General features: G+C 43.2%; 1 protein-coding gene across 10 annotated transcripts in view; it reads left to right on the top strand.

The window, feature by feature from the left end:
• RNPC3 (RNA binding region (RNP1, RRM) containing 3) overlaps nt 1–17608 on the top strand; it is a 538973-nt gene that overhangs the window by 503806 nt on the left and 17559 nt on the right. For 3 of the 10 annotated variants that reach the window (XM_073571711.1, XM_073571708.1, XM_073571712.1), the window contains exons 13-15: nt 208–340; nt 9134–9201; nt 11337–11486. In XM_073571711.1, coding sequence (XP_073427812.1) covers nt 208–340; nt 9134–9201; nt 11337–11349 — 214 coding nt within the window. In that variant the 3' untranslated portion in view covers nt 11350–11486. Of the gene's footprint in view, nt 1–207; nt 341–9133; nt 9202–11336; nt 12476–13372; nt 13525–17608 lie in introns of those variants that run through there. The other 7 variants (XR_012231459.1, XR_012231460.1, XM_073571707.1 and 4 more) reach the window with 5 other exon arrangements.

Genomic DNA, 17608 nt, shown 5'->3' with positions numbered 1-17608 from the left:
CCGAATAAGCTGGGGAGCCGAAGATATTCGCTCAACTCTAGTCATACACCGAGCACTCATCCCAGCTATTCTGCCAACCCCGCACCACTCACCCCAGCTTTTCCGCCAACCACTCACCTCAGTTATTCCGCTAACCACTCTCCCCAGCTATTCCGCCAACCCCAGCTTACAAGCCAACCACTCATCCCAGCTATTTCGTTATTGCAGGTTTGATATTCGGCTGATGACAGAAGGCCGGATGAAGGGACAAGCATTTATAGGCTTTCCCAATGAAGATGTTGCCGCAAAGACCTTGAAACACACCCATGGATATGTACTTTTCAACAAACCAATGGTCATTGTATCCTTCTTGGAAACTTGAAACTTGTCTTTTACATTTTGTAGATTAGTTATTGCTGCAGAGAGCCACAAATTAATCATTGATCACCATGGCAAGTGTTGTGTATTCTGTAGGGGTAGAGAACATAATTCCAGTGGGTTCACTAATTGCACTTCTTGAGCAAGTTTTGATAACATAGCTGTTTTATCTGCTGCAGCTCTGCTAGTCCTCTCAGTCGTGAGTTCTTGCTATGTAGTTCTGAATATTCCTCAGCGCTTGTTATCGCTGCCCCACACGCCCTCCATTGGCATCTTTGTCTATTTACAGCATAAGCTGTCAATCAGTATTGTTTGTTGGCTTAGGCCTCTTTCACACTTCACTTTTTTGCATCAGCTCAAATCCGCCAAAAAGTTAGACAAGCAGATCCGTTCTCAACTGATGTGAACGGATGGCACAGGATACGTTTTCAGACGGATCCTGAAAATGAGGAAATTTAAAGGAAACGCTGGCCGGGAAGGAGAGAGAGAGAGAAGCGAATAAGTGTGGAGGAGAGGAGGTGGTCTTGGGAGGATCGGAGATTACGTGAAGGAAGGTATCGAGAGATTAGTTCAGAGACATATGGCGGAGACAGGTTATAGATGGCCTTGTAGGTCAATATTAGTAATTTGAATTGAATACGCTGAGGGAGTGGGAGCCAGTGAAGAGATTTGCAGAGGGGAGAAGACGAGGAGTAGCGAGGAGAGATGAATTAGTCGGGCAGCAGAGTTAAGGACTGGAGAGGTGCGAGGGTGTTAGCAGGGAGGCCACAGAAAAGGATGTTGCAGTAGTCGAGACGGGAGATGATGAGGGCATGCACACGCATTTTAGTAGTGAGTGTTGAGGAAGGGATGGATTCTGGAAATATTTTTGAGCTGGAGGCGGCAGGAGGTGGAGAGAGCTTGGATGTGCGGTTTGAAGAACAGGGCAGAGTCAAGGGTTACTCTGAGGTAGTGGACCTCCGATACGGGGGAAAGCGTGATGTCGTTGATTGTTATAGATAGGTCAGGTAAGTAAGATCTGTGAGATGGGGGGAAAGATGATCAGTTCAGATTTGTCCACATTCAGTTTGAGAAAGCGGGAGGAGGAGGAGGATATGGCTGATAGACACGCCGGGATTTTGGAGAGCAGAGAGGTGACGTCTGGGCCAGAGAGGTAGATCTGAGTATCATCGGCACAAAGGTGGTACTGGAATCTGTGGGACTTTGAGTTGCCCCAGGCCAAGTGTATATATTGAGAAGAATATGGGCCCTAGAACAGAGCCTTGGGGGACTCCAACAGAGAGAGGGTGGGATGAGGTAGTGTGGGAGTGCGAGACACTGAATGTGCAGTTGGAGAGGTATGAGGAGATCCAGGATAGGGTGAGGTCTTTGATGCCAAAGGAAGAGAGGATCTGTAGTAGGAGGCAGTGGTCAACTGTGTCGAAGGCAGAGGACAGGCCTAGAAGCAGTATAGAGTATTGTCCGTTCACTTTGGCTGTAAGTAGGTCGTTAGTAAGTTTGGTGAAGGCTGTCTCAGTGGAGTGATGGGGGAGGAAACCAGATTGTAGATTGTCAAAGAGCAGGTTAGATGAGAGATGGGAGGAAAGTTCAGTGTGGACGTGCTGCTCCAGGAGATTGGAAGCGATTATGTTCGCGTTTTTGCCGCGATTTTCGCGTGTGGAATTCAAGCACTTTCCAAGCGATTTGAAGCATCGCTTGGAAAGTGATTGACAGGTTGGTCACACTCGTCAAACATAGTGTTTGACAAGTGAGACCAGCTTTTTACTATTGAGGCTGCCTATGCGGCCTCAATAGTAAAAGAATGTTAAAAATGATAAAAAAAAAATAAAAAATCGGGGTATATTTACCTTCCGACATCCTGCGCAGCCTCAGCGACGCTCCCGTTCCCAACGATGCCTTGCGAGACCTGTGATGGCGTTGGTCTCGTGTTGCTATAGCGATCTCACGAGACCGCTAGAGTAACGCGAGACTACGTCAGCACAGGTCCTTGCCGCAAGGCATTACTGGGAACGCTGAGGCCTAGGAAGGCTGCTTGTGACGCCGGAAGGTAAATATACCCCGATTTTATTGTTTTTTTTTTTACAGGGTTATGGTACCCAGGGCCTGGAGGACAGTCTCCTCTCCTCCACACCGTGGGTACCATCCGCACATGAGACGCATAACTTTGTGCATGGTGGGCATAGCCACATGAGGGAAGTAAGCGGTTCTCATGCATTCCTATGAGTGCGGAATCGCGGCAATTCTTTGCGATTCCGCAATAAGAATGAGCATGCTGCGTTTTTTTCCACAATGCGATTCCGCCACGGGAAAAAACGCAGCATTAGCACAGCATGTGCGGAATGCCATAGGAATGCATGGGGTGCGTTCTGTACGAGTTTTTTTTAAACGTTTTCGTGCCGAAAATCGCGGGAAAAACGCTTAAAAATCGCATCGTGGGCACACAGCCTTACACTTACATTCCTTTTATCTTTAAAATTAGTAGATAAAACATAACTTTTAAAAAAGATACCGTATATACTCGTGTATAAGCCGAGATCTTCAGCCCATTTTTTTGGCTGAAAGTCCCCTCCTCGGCTTATACACGAGTCATATACGGGGGGAGTGGGGGGTGTCAGAGACCATACTTACCCCCTCCTGGCACGGCCTCTTCAGCCCCCGCTTCCCCCATGATCTCAGCATCCCAGCTGTTCCTGCATTCAGCGGTCACGTGGTACCGCTCATTAAACTCATGAATATGCGCTTTTTTAATGAGCGGTACCACGTGACCGCTGAATGCAGGAACAGCTGGGATGCCAAGATCATGCAGGAAGCAGGGGCTGAAGAGACCGTGCGCCAGGAGGGGGCTGAGTATGACTGGGGAGCAGAGCAATATTTACCGGTCCCCGCTCCATCACTGTCTCCCGAGTCCCCTGGCTGTGACATTCAGCGGAGGGCGCGATGACGTAGTCAGGTCGTGCCCTCTGCTAATGTCACTGCACAGGACCCAGGAGACAGCGATTGAGCGGGAAACGGTAAATATAGCCAGTGCTTTTTTTTTTCTTTTTTTTTTAACCCCTTCATGACCAAGCCTATTTTGTCCTTAATGACCAGGCCATTTTTTGCAATTCTGACCAGTGTCCCTTTATGAGGTAATAACTCTGGAACGCTTCAACACATCCTAGCGGTTCTGAGATTTTTTCGTGACATATTGGGCTTCATGTTAGTGGTAAACTTAGGTCGATAATTTTTGCGTTTATTTGTGAAAAAATCAGAAATTTGGCAAAAAGTTAGACAATTTTGCAATTTTCAAATTTTGAATTTTTATTCTGTTAAACCAGAGAGTTATGTGACACAAAATTATTAATAAATGACATTTCCCACATGTCTACTTTACATCAGCACAATTTTGGAAACAATGTTTTTTTTGTTAGGAAGTTATAAGGGTTAAAAGTTGACCAGCGATTTCTCACTTTTACGACAAAATTTACAAAACCATTTTTTTAGGGACCACCTCACATTTGAAGTCATTTTGAGGGGTCTATATGGCAGAAAATACCCAAAAGTGACACCATTCTAAAAACTGCACCCCTCAAGGTACTCAAAACCACATTCAAGAAGTTTATTAACCTTTCAGGTGCTTCACAGTAACTAAAGCAACGTGGAAGGAAAAAATGGACATTTTAATTTTTCCAACAAAAATTTTCTTTTAGCATCAATTTTTTTTCATTTTCACATTTGTAGCAGGATAAAACAGATCCTAAAATTTGTTGGGCAATTTCTCCTGAGTACACCGATACCTCATATGTGGTCATAAACCACTGTTTGGGTGCACGGCAGGGCTCAGAAGGGAAGGACCGCCATTTGACTTTTTGAATGGCAAATATGATGGAATATTTAGTGGTTGCCATGTCGCGTTTGGAGAGCCCCTGTGTGCCTAAACATTGGAGCTCCCTCACAAGTGACCTCATTTTGGAAACAACCCTCCAAGGAACTTATCTAGGGTCATAGTGAGCACTTTGAACCCCCAGGTGCTTCACAAATTGATCCTTAAAAAAAAAAAAAAAAAAAAAAAGTACTTTTTTTTCACACAAAATTTAATTTAGCCTCAGTTTTTTTCATTTTCAAATGGGCAACAGGATAAAATTGATCCTAAAATTTGTTGGGAAATTTCTACTGAGTACACCGATACCTCATATGTGGTCATAAACCACTGTTTGGGCGCACGGCAGGGCTTGGAAGGGAAGGCGCGCCATTTGACATTTTGAATGGAAAATTAGCTGCAATTGTTAGCGGACACCATGTGGCGTTTGGAGAGCCCCTGTGTGGCTAAACATTGGAGCTCCCCCACAAGTGACCCCATTTTGGAAACTGGACCACCCAAGGAACTTATCTAGATGTGTAGTGAGCACTTTGAACCCCCAAGTGCTTCACAGAAACTTATAGCGCAGAGCCGTGAAAATAAATCATTTTTTTTCCTCAAAAATGATTTTTTTAGCCCGCTATTTTTAATTTTCACAAGGCTAACAGAAGAAATTGGACCACAAAAGTTGTTGTGCAATTTGTCCTGAGTACACAGATACCCCACATGTAGGGGGGAACCACTGTTTGGGTGCATGGGAGAGCTCAGAAGGGAAGGAGCGCCATTTTGAAATGCCGACTTGATGGAATGGTCTGTGGGCATCATGTTACGTTTGCAGAGCCCCTGATGTTCCTAAACAGTGGAAACCCCCCACAAGTGACCCCATTTTGGAAACTAGACCCCTCAAGGAGCTTATCTAGATGTGTAGTGAGCACTTTGAACCCCCAAGTGCTTCACAGAAGTTTATAAACGCAGAGCCATGAAAATAAAAAATCATTATTTTCGCAAAAATGATTTTTTAGCCCGCTATTTTTTATTTTCCCAAGGGTAACAGGATAAATTGGACCCTAAAAGTTGTTGTCCAGTTTGTCCTGAGTACGCTGGTACCCCATATGTGGTCATAAATCACTGTTTGGGCACACGGCAGGGCTCAGAAGGGAAGGAGCACCATTTGACTTTTTAAATGGAAAATTAGCTCCAATCATTAGCGGACACCATGTCTTGTTTGGAGAGCCCCTGTGTGCCTAAACTTTGGAGCTCCCCCACAAGTGACCCCATTTTGGAAACTAGACCCCTTAAGGAACTTATCTAGATGCATAGTGAGCACTTTGAACCCCCAGGTACTTCACAGAAGTTTATAACGCAGAGCCGTGACAATAAAAAATTTTTTTTTCCTCAAAAAATGATTTTAAGCCCACAATTTTTTATTTCCACAAGGGTAACAGGATAAATTGGACCCCAAAAGTTGTTTTCCAGTTTGTCCTGAGTACGCTGGTATCCCATATGTGGGGGGGGGGACCACTGTTTGGGCACACGTCGGGGCTCGGAAGGGAAGTAGTGACATTTTGAAATGCAGACTTGATGGAATGGTCTGCGGGCGTCATGTTATGTTTGCAGAGCCCCTGATGTTCCTAAACAGTGGAAACCCCCCACAAGTGACCCCGTTTTGGAAACTAGACCACCTAAGGAACTTATCTAGATGTGTGGTGAGCACTTTGAACCCCCAAGTGCTTCACAGAAGTTTATAACGCCCAGGCGTGAAAATTAAAAATCATTTTTTTTCCACAAAAATAATTTTTAGCCCCCAATTTTTTATTTTCCCAAGGATAACAGGAGAAATTAGACCCCCAAACTTGTTGTGCAATTTTTACTGAGTACACTGATACCCCATATGTGGGGGTAAACCACTGTTTGGGCATACGTCGGGGCTTGGAATGGAGGGAGCACTGTTTGGCTTTTATCCCAACCCTAACCCTAATTCCAAACCCTAACCCTAATGGAAAAATAAAAATAATTTCTTTATATTGTTATATGTGCCTGCATATGGGGGTGATAAAGGGGGGTTTATTTACTATTTTTTTTCATTTTGATCACTGTGAAAGAATATCATAGTGATCAAAATGAATGAGAATCTGCAGCGTTTGCAGATTCAGGCAGGTGGTCGGAAGGTGGGGGAGCGGAGAGAAGGGGGAGGGGAGCTGATGATGACGGCAGCGGCACATTACAGCCGTCAGTCGGTATTGGGGGCCGATCGACCCCGTGAGTCGGTGTGTGTGTGTGTGGGGGGGGCGGATCTGGTTCTCCAGCCATGTCCGATGCTACTGCAGCATCGGCCATGGCTGGATTGTAATATTTCATCAATTTTCATTGATGAAATATTACTATCGCTCTGATTGGCTGTTTCACTTTTAACAGTCAATCAGAGCGATCGTAGCCATGGGGGGGGTCGAAGCCACCCCCTGGGGTGAAGTACAAAGCCCCCTGTATCTGCGGGTCGGGTGACCTTTCATTGACCCCGGTCACCCGACCCGCAGGGGGGCTTTGAAGTCATGACACAGCATATGCGTCATTGGTCAGAATGGCACAGACTTTCATGACGCATACGCTGTCACTGGTCGTGAAGGGGTTAATATATATAGCGGCAGCAGAATATAGGGGGCATTTATGTATGGAGCTTCTACTTAGGCCACCATTAACCCTTGTGCAGCATATGAGGGTCATTTATGTATGGAGCTTCTATTTGGGCCACCATTAACCCTTGTGCAGCATATTATTATTATTTATTATTATAGCGCCATTTATTCCATGGTGCTTTACATGTCAGGAGGGGTATACATAATACATACAAGTACAGTAATCTTAAACAATACAAGTCACGACTGGTACAGGATGAGAGAGGACCCTGCCCGCGAGGGCTCACAATCTACACGATTAACCCTTGTGCAGCAATATATGGGGTGTATTTATGTATGGATCATCTTTTTGGACCACCATTAACCCTTGTGCAGCACCACCCTCGGCATATACATGAGTGAATAAGTTTTCCCAGTTTTTTGTGGCAAAATTAGGGGAGTCGGCTCGTACGCGGGTCAGCTTATACACGAGTATATATGGTATTTAGAAAAAAAATTAATATTTAAAAGTATCACATTTCTCAGAGAACCCCTTTAAATAACTCCTAGAATTGGAGATAGTGCTAGTTAGTGATACTAACCTACTAGCAGGGCTTCGGAGTCGTGGAGTCGGTGCTCATTTTGGTGGAGTTGGAGTCGGTATAAAATGGACCGACTCCGACTCCTAAAATATATAATAAATTGGGTACAGTAATTCAATGCAGGATGTGCTGAATATTTTTTTATAGGAGTTTGGGAAAGTTATGAAATGTCCTATAAATGGCTGTTATATTCCTGATCTAAGGCTACATTCACACACAGCGTTTTTGCTGTGTTTTTTGAGGATACGTTTTTCAGCTGCAAAAGCTGATCATCTTTTTAAAAAACTGCATCACCTGAAAGGTTTTTGAGCTCATAGATAATGTTTTCAATAGCAAAAGCAGATTAGAAATCTGCTCTATCTATCCATTTATCCATATCTGTCTATCCATATCGTATCTCTACCAAAAAGAATGAAAACCGGGTAGTACACCAATATATATTCTGTTCAATCTAAATATCTTGATTATTGGATCATAAAAATGATTAAATGTCTGAGGTTCACATTGTACTACAATAAATTTTTCACTTAAATATAAGCAATATGTGTGGGAGTCGGAGTCGGTGTAAGGGAAATTGATGAGTCGGAGTCGCAGGTTTGGCTTACCGACTCCACAGCCCTGCCTACTAGGATGCAAACTTTACACCTGATATAATTGTTACAGCTCCTTAGTGTTGCACTTAAATTGAAAATGTTTACCAGATTTTTTTAAACAATATCTGATGGCAGCATACTCTAGGGGTAGAAACCCAAATGTCAGTGATTTTACTTATGGAGCTGCTTGCTACAGCTTTGATAAATCACTGTTTTATCTGCTGCAGGTCTACCAGTTTTCTGAATGCTGAGCTCTGTATAATCCCCTTCCACACCACACCACTGATTGGAAACTTTATGAAAATGCTGTGCATAGGCAGAAAACTGCCAATTGGTGGTTGTGGCGGGGTTATACTGAGCTTGGCTGATTGATCTGCTGCTGATAAAACAGTGATATTTATTACAGATCAAGTTAACTGCCCAGTAAGTTACACAATGCTAGAATCAGGGTCTCTGACTCTACATTTTGCTGTTCTCTGATTAGGTGCCATAATCTGGTGAGAGATTTGTTTAGCTGCTCTGTAACGAACAGACGAGAACAACTGTGCACATTGTGCTGTAGTTTAAAGGGAACCTGTCACCTGTTTTGGCCACTATAAGATGCGGCCACTACCTTTCAGGGCTTATCTACAGCACTCTATAATGCTGTAGATAAGCCCCCGGTCCGACCTGAAAGATAAGAAAAATAACTCTTATTATACTCACCCGGGGGGACGGTCCGGTCCGATGGGTGTCGCAGGTCTGGGTTCGGCACCTCCCATCTTCTTGCGATGCCGCCCTCCTGCTTGCTTCCTCGTTCCCGGCATCGCGCTCCTGCGCAGGTGTACTTATCTGCCCTGCTGAGGGCAGAGCAAAGTACTGCAGTGCGCAGGTGCCGGTAAAGGTCAGAGAGGCCCAGCACCTGCGCACTGCAGGAATTTGCTCTGCCCTCAACAGGACAGATAAGTACGCCTGCGCAGGAGCACGATGCTGGGGAGCCATGAAGCAAGCAGGAGGGCGGCGATCATAAGAAGATGGGAGGCGCCGGATCAAGACTTGCGACACCCATCGGACCGAGTAACAGACTTAACTGCCAAACTAGTCTGTATATGTAAATCGCTTCTGAACATTATTACCTTAAGTCAACACCAGCAATTTGCACGATCGGCTCGTCCAAAGCCTAACGCTGTTAAAACGCAGACCAAGAAATCGTGGTGCAGGTAAGTTATACAAGCCTTGATAGTTTGCTCCAGATGACGGCCTCCTCTCAGGGACACTGGCTTCTTTCAGTTAGGACCGGTCTTGGAACACGAATGGTGAAAACTGAAGTGATTATAATATTTAATTAAATTTCAATTTCCAATATAAAACCATTAATTAAAAGTGGAACATTTACTTTTCCAAGTAGGAAGCCATCGAGATTAAAATATGGATGATTGCTTTAACGCTAGTCTTTTCAGCTGGGACACTTATGTCATTTCAGAGTGGGGGTAAAAAATGAAATTCTTTACATTTCTCAGCATCAGGTGCCCGCCCCGTAGTCTTGGGAATCAGACAAGTGCCTGTAACTTACATAGGGAAGAATTGGTATATTACACCGTGGTAACATTATTACATTTCCTTTAATAGTATGCATGTTTCAGGACTGAAAACTCCCAAGGACTTGCAAAGCTGTTGGCCGTAAACAGATCCTACTAAATTTCAACCCCTTTAACTGTCCTTTGATACATTATATGGACAAAAGTATGGGACACTGCACTTAAACGGGTTGTCTTGGACTTTTATATTACTAATCTATCCATATCATAGGTCATTAACATCTGATAGGTGAGTGTGACACCATGCACCCTTGTCAGCCAGCTGTTTTTCCATGAAATGGCCAGATGTGCTCAGTTGCGAAGCAGAACTACACAGCTTTGTCAGCTGTATAGCAGCTGCGGCCAGATAAATCATCCCCCTAATTTGAATAAGGGCATATGTGGACTACCTGGTCGTAGGCACTGTATGGTTCACTTAGCTGTACGCTCTGCCACTGAACATGGCTGGCATCGGAAACAGCTGATTGGCTAGGGTACTCGATGCTGCTTCCCTATCTTAAGGATAGGCCAGCAAAATAAGTTTTGAACACACATTCAATTTAGATTTTTCATTTGGTCCATTTATCACAGGTGTATAAAATCCATCCTTTCACCATCCAGTCTGCCTTTACAAACATTTGTCATTCTGAAGAGCTCGCTGTATTTGTGTATGACACCATTGTAACAAAATAGTTCACGAGATTACCCTTTTAAGCATTGAAAAGCATTTAGGAACTACAGCAACTCTGCTACAAAGTGGAGACCGTATTAGGTTAGAGTGGGATTGCCAAGTGATGAGACGCAATATCCATAAAAGTCGCTAAAAAGCAGAGTACCCAAAGTTCTTTGGCATTAACTTCATTGCAAAAACTGTATGGCAAAAGTTTCAATGGCCAGGAATCTGCAAGTGAGCCTTGCATTGCCACGCATAGGATGGAGGGATGTAAAGCGGCCACCACTGCACTCGGGAGCAGTACAAAGTGAAGAATCATTTTCTCAATCTGGCAACTGTTGTACAAGTCTATGTTTAGTGAAGGCCAGGAGAACGTTACCTGCTTTACGGCATTGTGCCAACCATACAGTTAGGTGCAGGAGAGATCATGTTATAGGGTTGCTTTTCTGGAGTTGGCCTAGACCCTTAGGTCTAGTGAATGGAAATCTTAATGCTCCAGCATGTCAAGACGTTTTGAACAATTATAGCTTCCATCCTTCCAGGAACAGTTTGAAGGCCCTTTTCTGCTCCCCTTGACTCTGCTCCCGCACTGAAACCACAAGGCCCGTGAAGCCATTGCTGAGGGGAGTTTGGGGAACAGGACTGGCATATAACAGAGCCCAGACCTCAACCTCATTGAACACTTTTAGGATTATCTAGAATGGAAATTGCAAGCTTGGCCCTCACATCCAACATCAGTGTCTGACTTCACAAATGATCTTATGGATGAAAGAACACAAATTCTCAGATATCTCCAAAATCATGTTGAAAGCCTTCCCAGAAGAGTGGAAGCTTTATCAGCTGCAATGGGGAGGGGGCACTCCATAGTCGTATCTTTAGAATTCAAATGGGAGGGCATAAAAGCTCCTGTAGCATTAATGTGCAGGTGTCCCGATAGTTTTGACTATATCGTGCATGTCTAATAATCTTCAGCCACTGCAAGTGGCACGGTTTCCATCTATGGCAGCCATGATCCTCTACAACTTTGCAGTTTGTAATTTGTCTTTACGTCTTCTGTCGAGTACAGACCTCGCACTGAAAACAGTTGCTATTCTTCTCCTTAAAGGATTGCCTTGTAGCTGATGTTTGACATGGGAAAAAAATGTATCCTTTCCTGTTGTATCCTTTTGCTACAATTGATTTTTTTTAAGCCCCACGTGAAGAATAGATGTAAGATCCTGAGCCGTATTTTTGCTCCTGTTAATTTCTGGTCGTTTTGTTTTACCTCTCATATAGAGGCAAGCACGTTGGTCACATGAAGTCTAAAGTGTTTTTTCAGGATTAAAACAATAATGCCTCAAAGCGGGGATTGTGATAAAATTACAAAATGAATTGCAGTTGCCTGGTAAGTCCCTGATGACGTCAGTTGTCCTGATTGTCATTAACTGCAACTGCATGTGATTCCTGCAGCCAATCACTATGCCCACTGTGATGCTTGTATGCACTTCATAAGACCACTGATTAGGCCAGGTTCACATTGGGTTAACACAGCCCGTTCAACGCATAGCGTTGACGGGCTGCGTTAACACTATAGCATAACGCGATATGCGTTATGCTATACCGCTAGCGCAGATGCTCCATCTGCGCTAGCAGTGATGGAGCTCAGACGCTGCAGCCCGCGTCCAAGGCTCCGTCACTGAATGACAGCACATCGCGAACGCGTGCCGCTTTACAGCATGTGTCGCGATGCGCCCGACAATGGAGGGCAATGGCAGCGTTAACGGACTGCCGAGACGCAATGTGAACCCAGCCATAGTTGCAGCAGTCAGTTGCACACGGTCGGCACATAACAGCAGGAGCGTTGACAAAGACCAGTCGTATTTAACTGGTGAGTATCACTTGTTTTATGACGGCTCCTGTTTTGAGGCAATATTTAAAAAGTCACTATTAGGCTGTGTGCCCACGTTGCGTTTTTAATCGTTTCTGCCGCATTTTTGCCGCTGCAGAAACGCTTAAAAAAAAAAACTAACGCATTCCCATGCAATCCTATGGGATTCCGCAGTTGCTGTGCCAATGCTGCGGTTTTTCTGCAGCGATTCCGCTGCCAATAGGATTGCATAGAAGCGCTTATTTTATGCATGTGGCTATGCGTCCTCCATGCCCTGGGTACCATATTGCTGTAAAAAATAGAATTAAAATAAAAATAGGGATATACTTACCCCTGTCGGCCCCCGGAGTCCTCAGCGTCGCTGCCGGCAAGTTCTGTTCCCAGGCGTGCTTTGCGAGAATGATCTCTGATGACGTAGCGGTCACACGACTGCAACGTCACAAAGGTCATTCTCGCAAAGCACGCTTGTCAGCGGAACTTGTCGGCAGCGCCGTTGAGGATCCCGGGGGCCAACAGAGGGCAAGTATATCCCTATTTTTATTTTAATTCTATTTTTTGCATTGTGATTAATAAAATTTATATTTTTATCATATTTGATCTGGTACTCTGTTTATTCTATTGAACACGTATGTGGAGTAGGAATATATATTGACATGGTGGTTTATTTTTATATATTACCACCATTTGTGTTTAATAAGCTTCTGGGCATATTTTTGTTTCTAGTTACATATTCTGGCACATGCATTAAGACTTACTGAAGCCTTGGTTAATACGACTGGATTAATTGTATTGATACAGAGTATACTGTGATGTAACCGTTTGTAAAAGGGAGCTTGCCATTAGATTCATGCTGTCTGTGGGTCTTACAGCATGGATGAGACACTGACTGCACATGGCTGCTTTTGTTTCAGAGAAAATTGTTTGAAAAGCCAGCTGAGGACTATGGAGCGAGACCTGACTAGTCTGATGTCCCCAGCTGGCTTCTCCCCACCCTGCCTCAGTTGTTTGACAGGTGTTTCCTTGTGTACCCTCTCCCATTGAACTAGTTGGGTCTTTCTCCCTCTAGCCGCCAGCCCGCTTTTCAAACTGTTTTCTCTGAAATACTGCATTGTTTGTGTAAAACATACCTGTGCGAGTGCAGTCAAGCTTCGACTTTCGACTTGTGCTCCACATGGTTTAGGCACAAGGAATCCAATGACAGGTTCCCCATATGTATTGACTTTACAAGCCAAGCACCAATCTACTGTTCACAAATGATCTCTCTCATATTCCAGGTGAAATATTCCTTATGTTCTTGGGAACGGTGCAGGACATTGGACCAAGGCTACAACAGTGAGAAATATTCTGCATCGTACACTTTATTTGTTTTTTTTTTTTTTTTTTTTATTAACTGTATAAATAAACCTAATTTTACAAAAAACAGTAATACTTTTTTTTCTATGGTTGTTGTGTAATTGTTCATTTGGTCTGGATGGTCCCACTAAGTATCTATATCAGGTACCCACTTCTCAGCATGTGACTTGGGGTTGCGCCTGCAAGGTTTAATCTATCTCCTCTCACTCAGTCCAGCATTCAACCTCTGTTCTATGCTGCAGTGGGAGAATAAATCACACCCTGACACAGACCACACACCCCGCTTCATACACTCTGCCATTACTTACCGAATACATGGGCGATGAGTCCTGGAAATACTACTACTATATGCCTTTCACTAGGATCACACACTCTAAGGCTATGGTTTCCTTTAGAGCATACAAGGTTCAAACTTAAAGTTTTAAGCTTTAATAGAAAAGGTGCAGTGCTTACAATAAAAGGATATAAAAAATATGGAAATAAAAAGTGACATGCAAATATGCAAAACAGTTATAAAAATAAGTGAGAAACTTACAGAAATATCTAAACTTTGCAGTCTGGCATTCTGCTCCCTGAGGGGGGGATGAATATGGAATGGCTCACACCAGCTTGGCTGTCCCTCAGTCTGTGAACAACTTTCTATGTATAAAAGTCTTAATTTATAGATTTAACCTGGAGATCAGATTTCGAGACCAGTCTCTCAGGTTAATATTCTAATTCCTGGTTTGTGACTGGAGTATGGTTACTTTGCCAATGAATACATTATTTTTCTCTGAACGATGTCTGTATAACTTTTCTTTCACATAGTAAATGGTGTCAGGCTGCAATTTGGCGTCTCCCCATCAAAGACACTAGGAGGTGTAAAATGTTCCCAATTCTGTGTGTGTTCTCAGGAAGGCCCCTTGGGGGTCAGGGACCAGGAAAACTGTCTTCTCAGGATAACATAGGTTGTGACCTTTGTGAAGAGCTGCAGCCTGGAAACATGCTTATCACCTTTGTGAGACCTGCAGTCTAGAGCAGATGTTAATTACTGCTGGTCATACATCCATACATATACATATTTCACTACAATCTATAATTAACCAAAGTAGTAAAGGACCCTCCTCAAATCACCACAAACCTGCAACACGTAAGTGTAATTGCCAAAAGTAAAATTAATACATTTTTTTTAAAAACAAAATGAAGATGTCAAGCAGAAGACTGGACCACAAATTAAGCCCAGATATCAACTTGTCAATGAATCATAAAGCACATAAATAACAAATGTGAATAGTGCCTAAAAGCGGTTCAGTCTATCAGAGACTGCAAAGTGGATTTCTGCAAAAGTCACACCTGATGGACTATGGAAATGGTCAGTACAAAAGTATCCAATAAGGAAAACATTGCCTTGTGAAAGTGTTCAACCCTTTTTGGCATTTTCCATGTTCTGCTACCTGAATTTCCCTGTTTTTTGAGGGTTTGCATCAGTTCATGTAAAGAACATATGCCTTTAGCTGAACATTTTGATTTTCTTTCTATAGTGAATGAAACAACAAATCTGACGAGGTACTTGAAAACTTGAATGCGCTTAACTATTCTCCCCCCCTTCCCCATTGCCTCCTAAAGTCTTTACTTTGTAGAGCCTATTGCGGCATTACAGCTGCACGTCGCTTTGGAAAAGTCTCTGAGCTTTCCACATCTTACCACTAGGAACCTTCCTAGGGGTGGCTGGGCAACCAAAATTACCCCAAGAGCGCAGCAAAGACTCATCCAAGAGGTGAAAAAGACAACTCAACAACATCCAAAGAAATGCAGGACTCACTTACCACAGTTAAGTTCACTGTTCGTAACTCAAGCATAAAAAAGCCTAGGCGAAAATTGCCTGCATGATAGAGTTCCAAGACGAAAACCACTGCTGTTTGCAAGAAAATGTCTTGATGATCCCCAAGACTTTTGGGAGAATACTCTGGACTCAAGAGACAATAGGTGAATTTAGAAGGTGTAATTCCATAACTCTTTTTGGGATTTTTTTTTTTTTTTTACCATGTTCATCAAATGCTAAAACTGATCTACCAGTATGATTCTCCAGGTCATTACGAGTTCGGAGATACCAAACATGTATAGGTTGATTTTTATTTAAATGGTGAAAAAAAAAAATCCAAAGTTTGTTTAACCCCTTCACTACCAAGGGTGGTTTGCACGTTAACTACCGGGCCAATTTTTACAATTCTGACCACTGTACCTTTATGAGGTCATAACTCTGGAACGCTTTCATGGATCCTGGTGATTATGACATTGTTTTCTCGTGACATATTGTACTTCATGTTCGTGGTAAAATTGCATTCAAATAACTTGCGTTTATTTGTGAAAAAAACGGAAATTTGGCGAAAATTTTGAAAATTTCGCAATTTTCCAACTTTGAATTTTTATGCCCTTAAATCACAGCGATACGGCACACAAAAAACTTAATACATAACATTTCCCACATGTTTACTTTACATCAGCACAATTTTGCAACCAAAATTTTTTTTTGCTAGGAAGTTATAAGGGTTAAAATTTGACCAGCGATTTCTCATTTTTGCAACACCATTTTATTTTTAGGGACCACTTCGCATTTGAAGCCACTTTGAGGGGTCTATATGATAGAAAATACCCAAAAGTGACACCATTCTAAAAACTGCACCCCTCAAGGTGCTTAAAACCACATTCAAGAAGTTTATTAACCCTTTAGGTGCGTCACAGGAATTTTTTGAATATTAAAAAAAAAATGAACATTTAACTTTTTTTCACAAAAAAAAACTTCAGGTTCAATTTTCTTTATTTTACCAAGGGTAACAGGAGAAATTGGACTGCAAAAGTTATTGTGCAATTTGTCCTGACTACGCTGATACCTGATATGTGGGGGGGAACCACTGTTTCGGCGCATGGCAGAGCTCAGAATGGAAGGAGCGCCGTTTGACTTTTTCAATGCAAAATTGGCTGGAATTCAGATCGGACGCCATGTCACGTTTGGCGAGCCCCTGATGTACCTAAACAGTGGAAACCCCCCCAAGTGACCCCATTTTGGAAACTAGACCCCCCAAGGAACTTATCTAGATATGTGGTGAGAACTTTGAACCCACAAGGGCTTCACAGAAGTTTATAACGTACAGCGGTACAATTAAAAAATCATATTTTTTCCACAAAAATGATCTTTTCACCCACAATTTTTATTTTTCCAAGGGTAACAGGACCCTAAAAGTTTTTGTGCAATTTGTCCTGAGTACGCTGATACCCCATATGTGGGTGTAAATGACTATTTGGGCGCATAGCAGAGCTCGGAAGGGAAGCAGCGCCATTTGACGTTTTTGGCTAGAATTGAGATCGGACACCATGTCGCGATTGGAAAACCCCTGATGTACCAAAACAGTGGAAACCCCCCACAAATGACACCATTTTGGAATCTAGACCCCCCAAGGAACTTATCTAGATGTGTGGTGAGAACTTTGAACCCCCAAGGGCTTCACAGAAGTTTATAACGTACAGCAGTACAATTAAAAAATCATATTTTTTCCACAAAAATGATCTTTTCACCCTCAATTCTTATTTTTCCAAAAGTAACAGGACCCTAAAAGATATTGTGCAATTTATCCTGAGTACGCTGATACCCCACATGTGGGTGTAAACCACTATTTGGGCGTATGGCAGAGCTCGGAAGGGAAGCAGCGCCATTTGACGTTTTTGGCTGGAATTGAGATCGGACACCATGTCGCATTAGGAAAGCCCCTGATGTACCAAAACAGTAGAAACCCCCCACAAATGACACCATTTTGGAAACTAGACCCCCCAAGGAACTTATCTAGATGTGTGGTGAGCACTTTGAACCCCCCAGTGCTTCACTGAAGTTTATAACGTCCGGGCGTGAAAATAAAAAAATCGTATTTTTTCCACAAACATGATCTTTTAGTCCCCATTTTTTTATTTTCCCAAGGGTAACAGGAGAAATTGGACCCCAAAAGTTGTTGTCCAATTTGTCCTGAGTACGCTGATACCTCATATGTGGGAGAAAACTACTGTATGGGCACACGTCGGGGCTCGGAAGGGAAGTAGTGACGTTTTGGAATGCAGACTTTGATGGAATGTTCTGCGGGTGTCATGTTGCGTTTGGAGAGCCCCTGATGTACCTAAACAGTGGAAAC

The sequence above is a fragment of the Dendrobates tinctorius genome, unplaced genomic scaffold (assembly GCF_039654945.1).
Source record: "Dendrobates tinctorius isolate UK_male_01 unplaced genomic scaffold, ASM3965494v1 ptg000029l, whole genome shotgun sequence".
In the NCBI taxonomy this organism is placed as follows: domain Eukaryota; kingdom Metazoa; phylum Chordata; class Amphibia; order Anura; family Dendrobatidae; genus Dendrobates; species Dendrobates tinctorius.
Note: the sequence above shows the minus strand (reverse complement) of the source record. Positions and strands in the feature narration are given on the sequence as shown.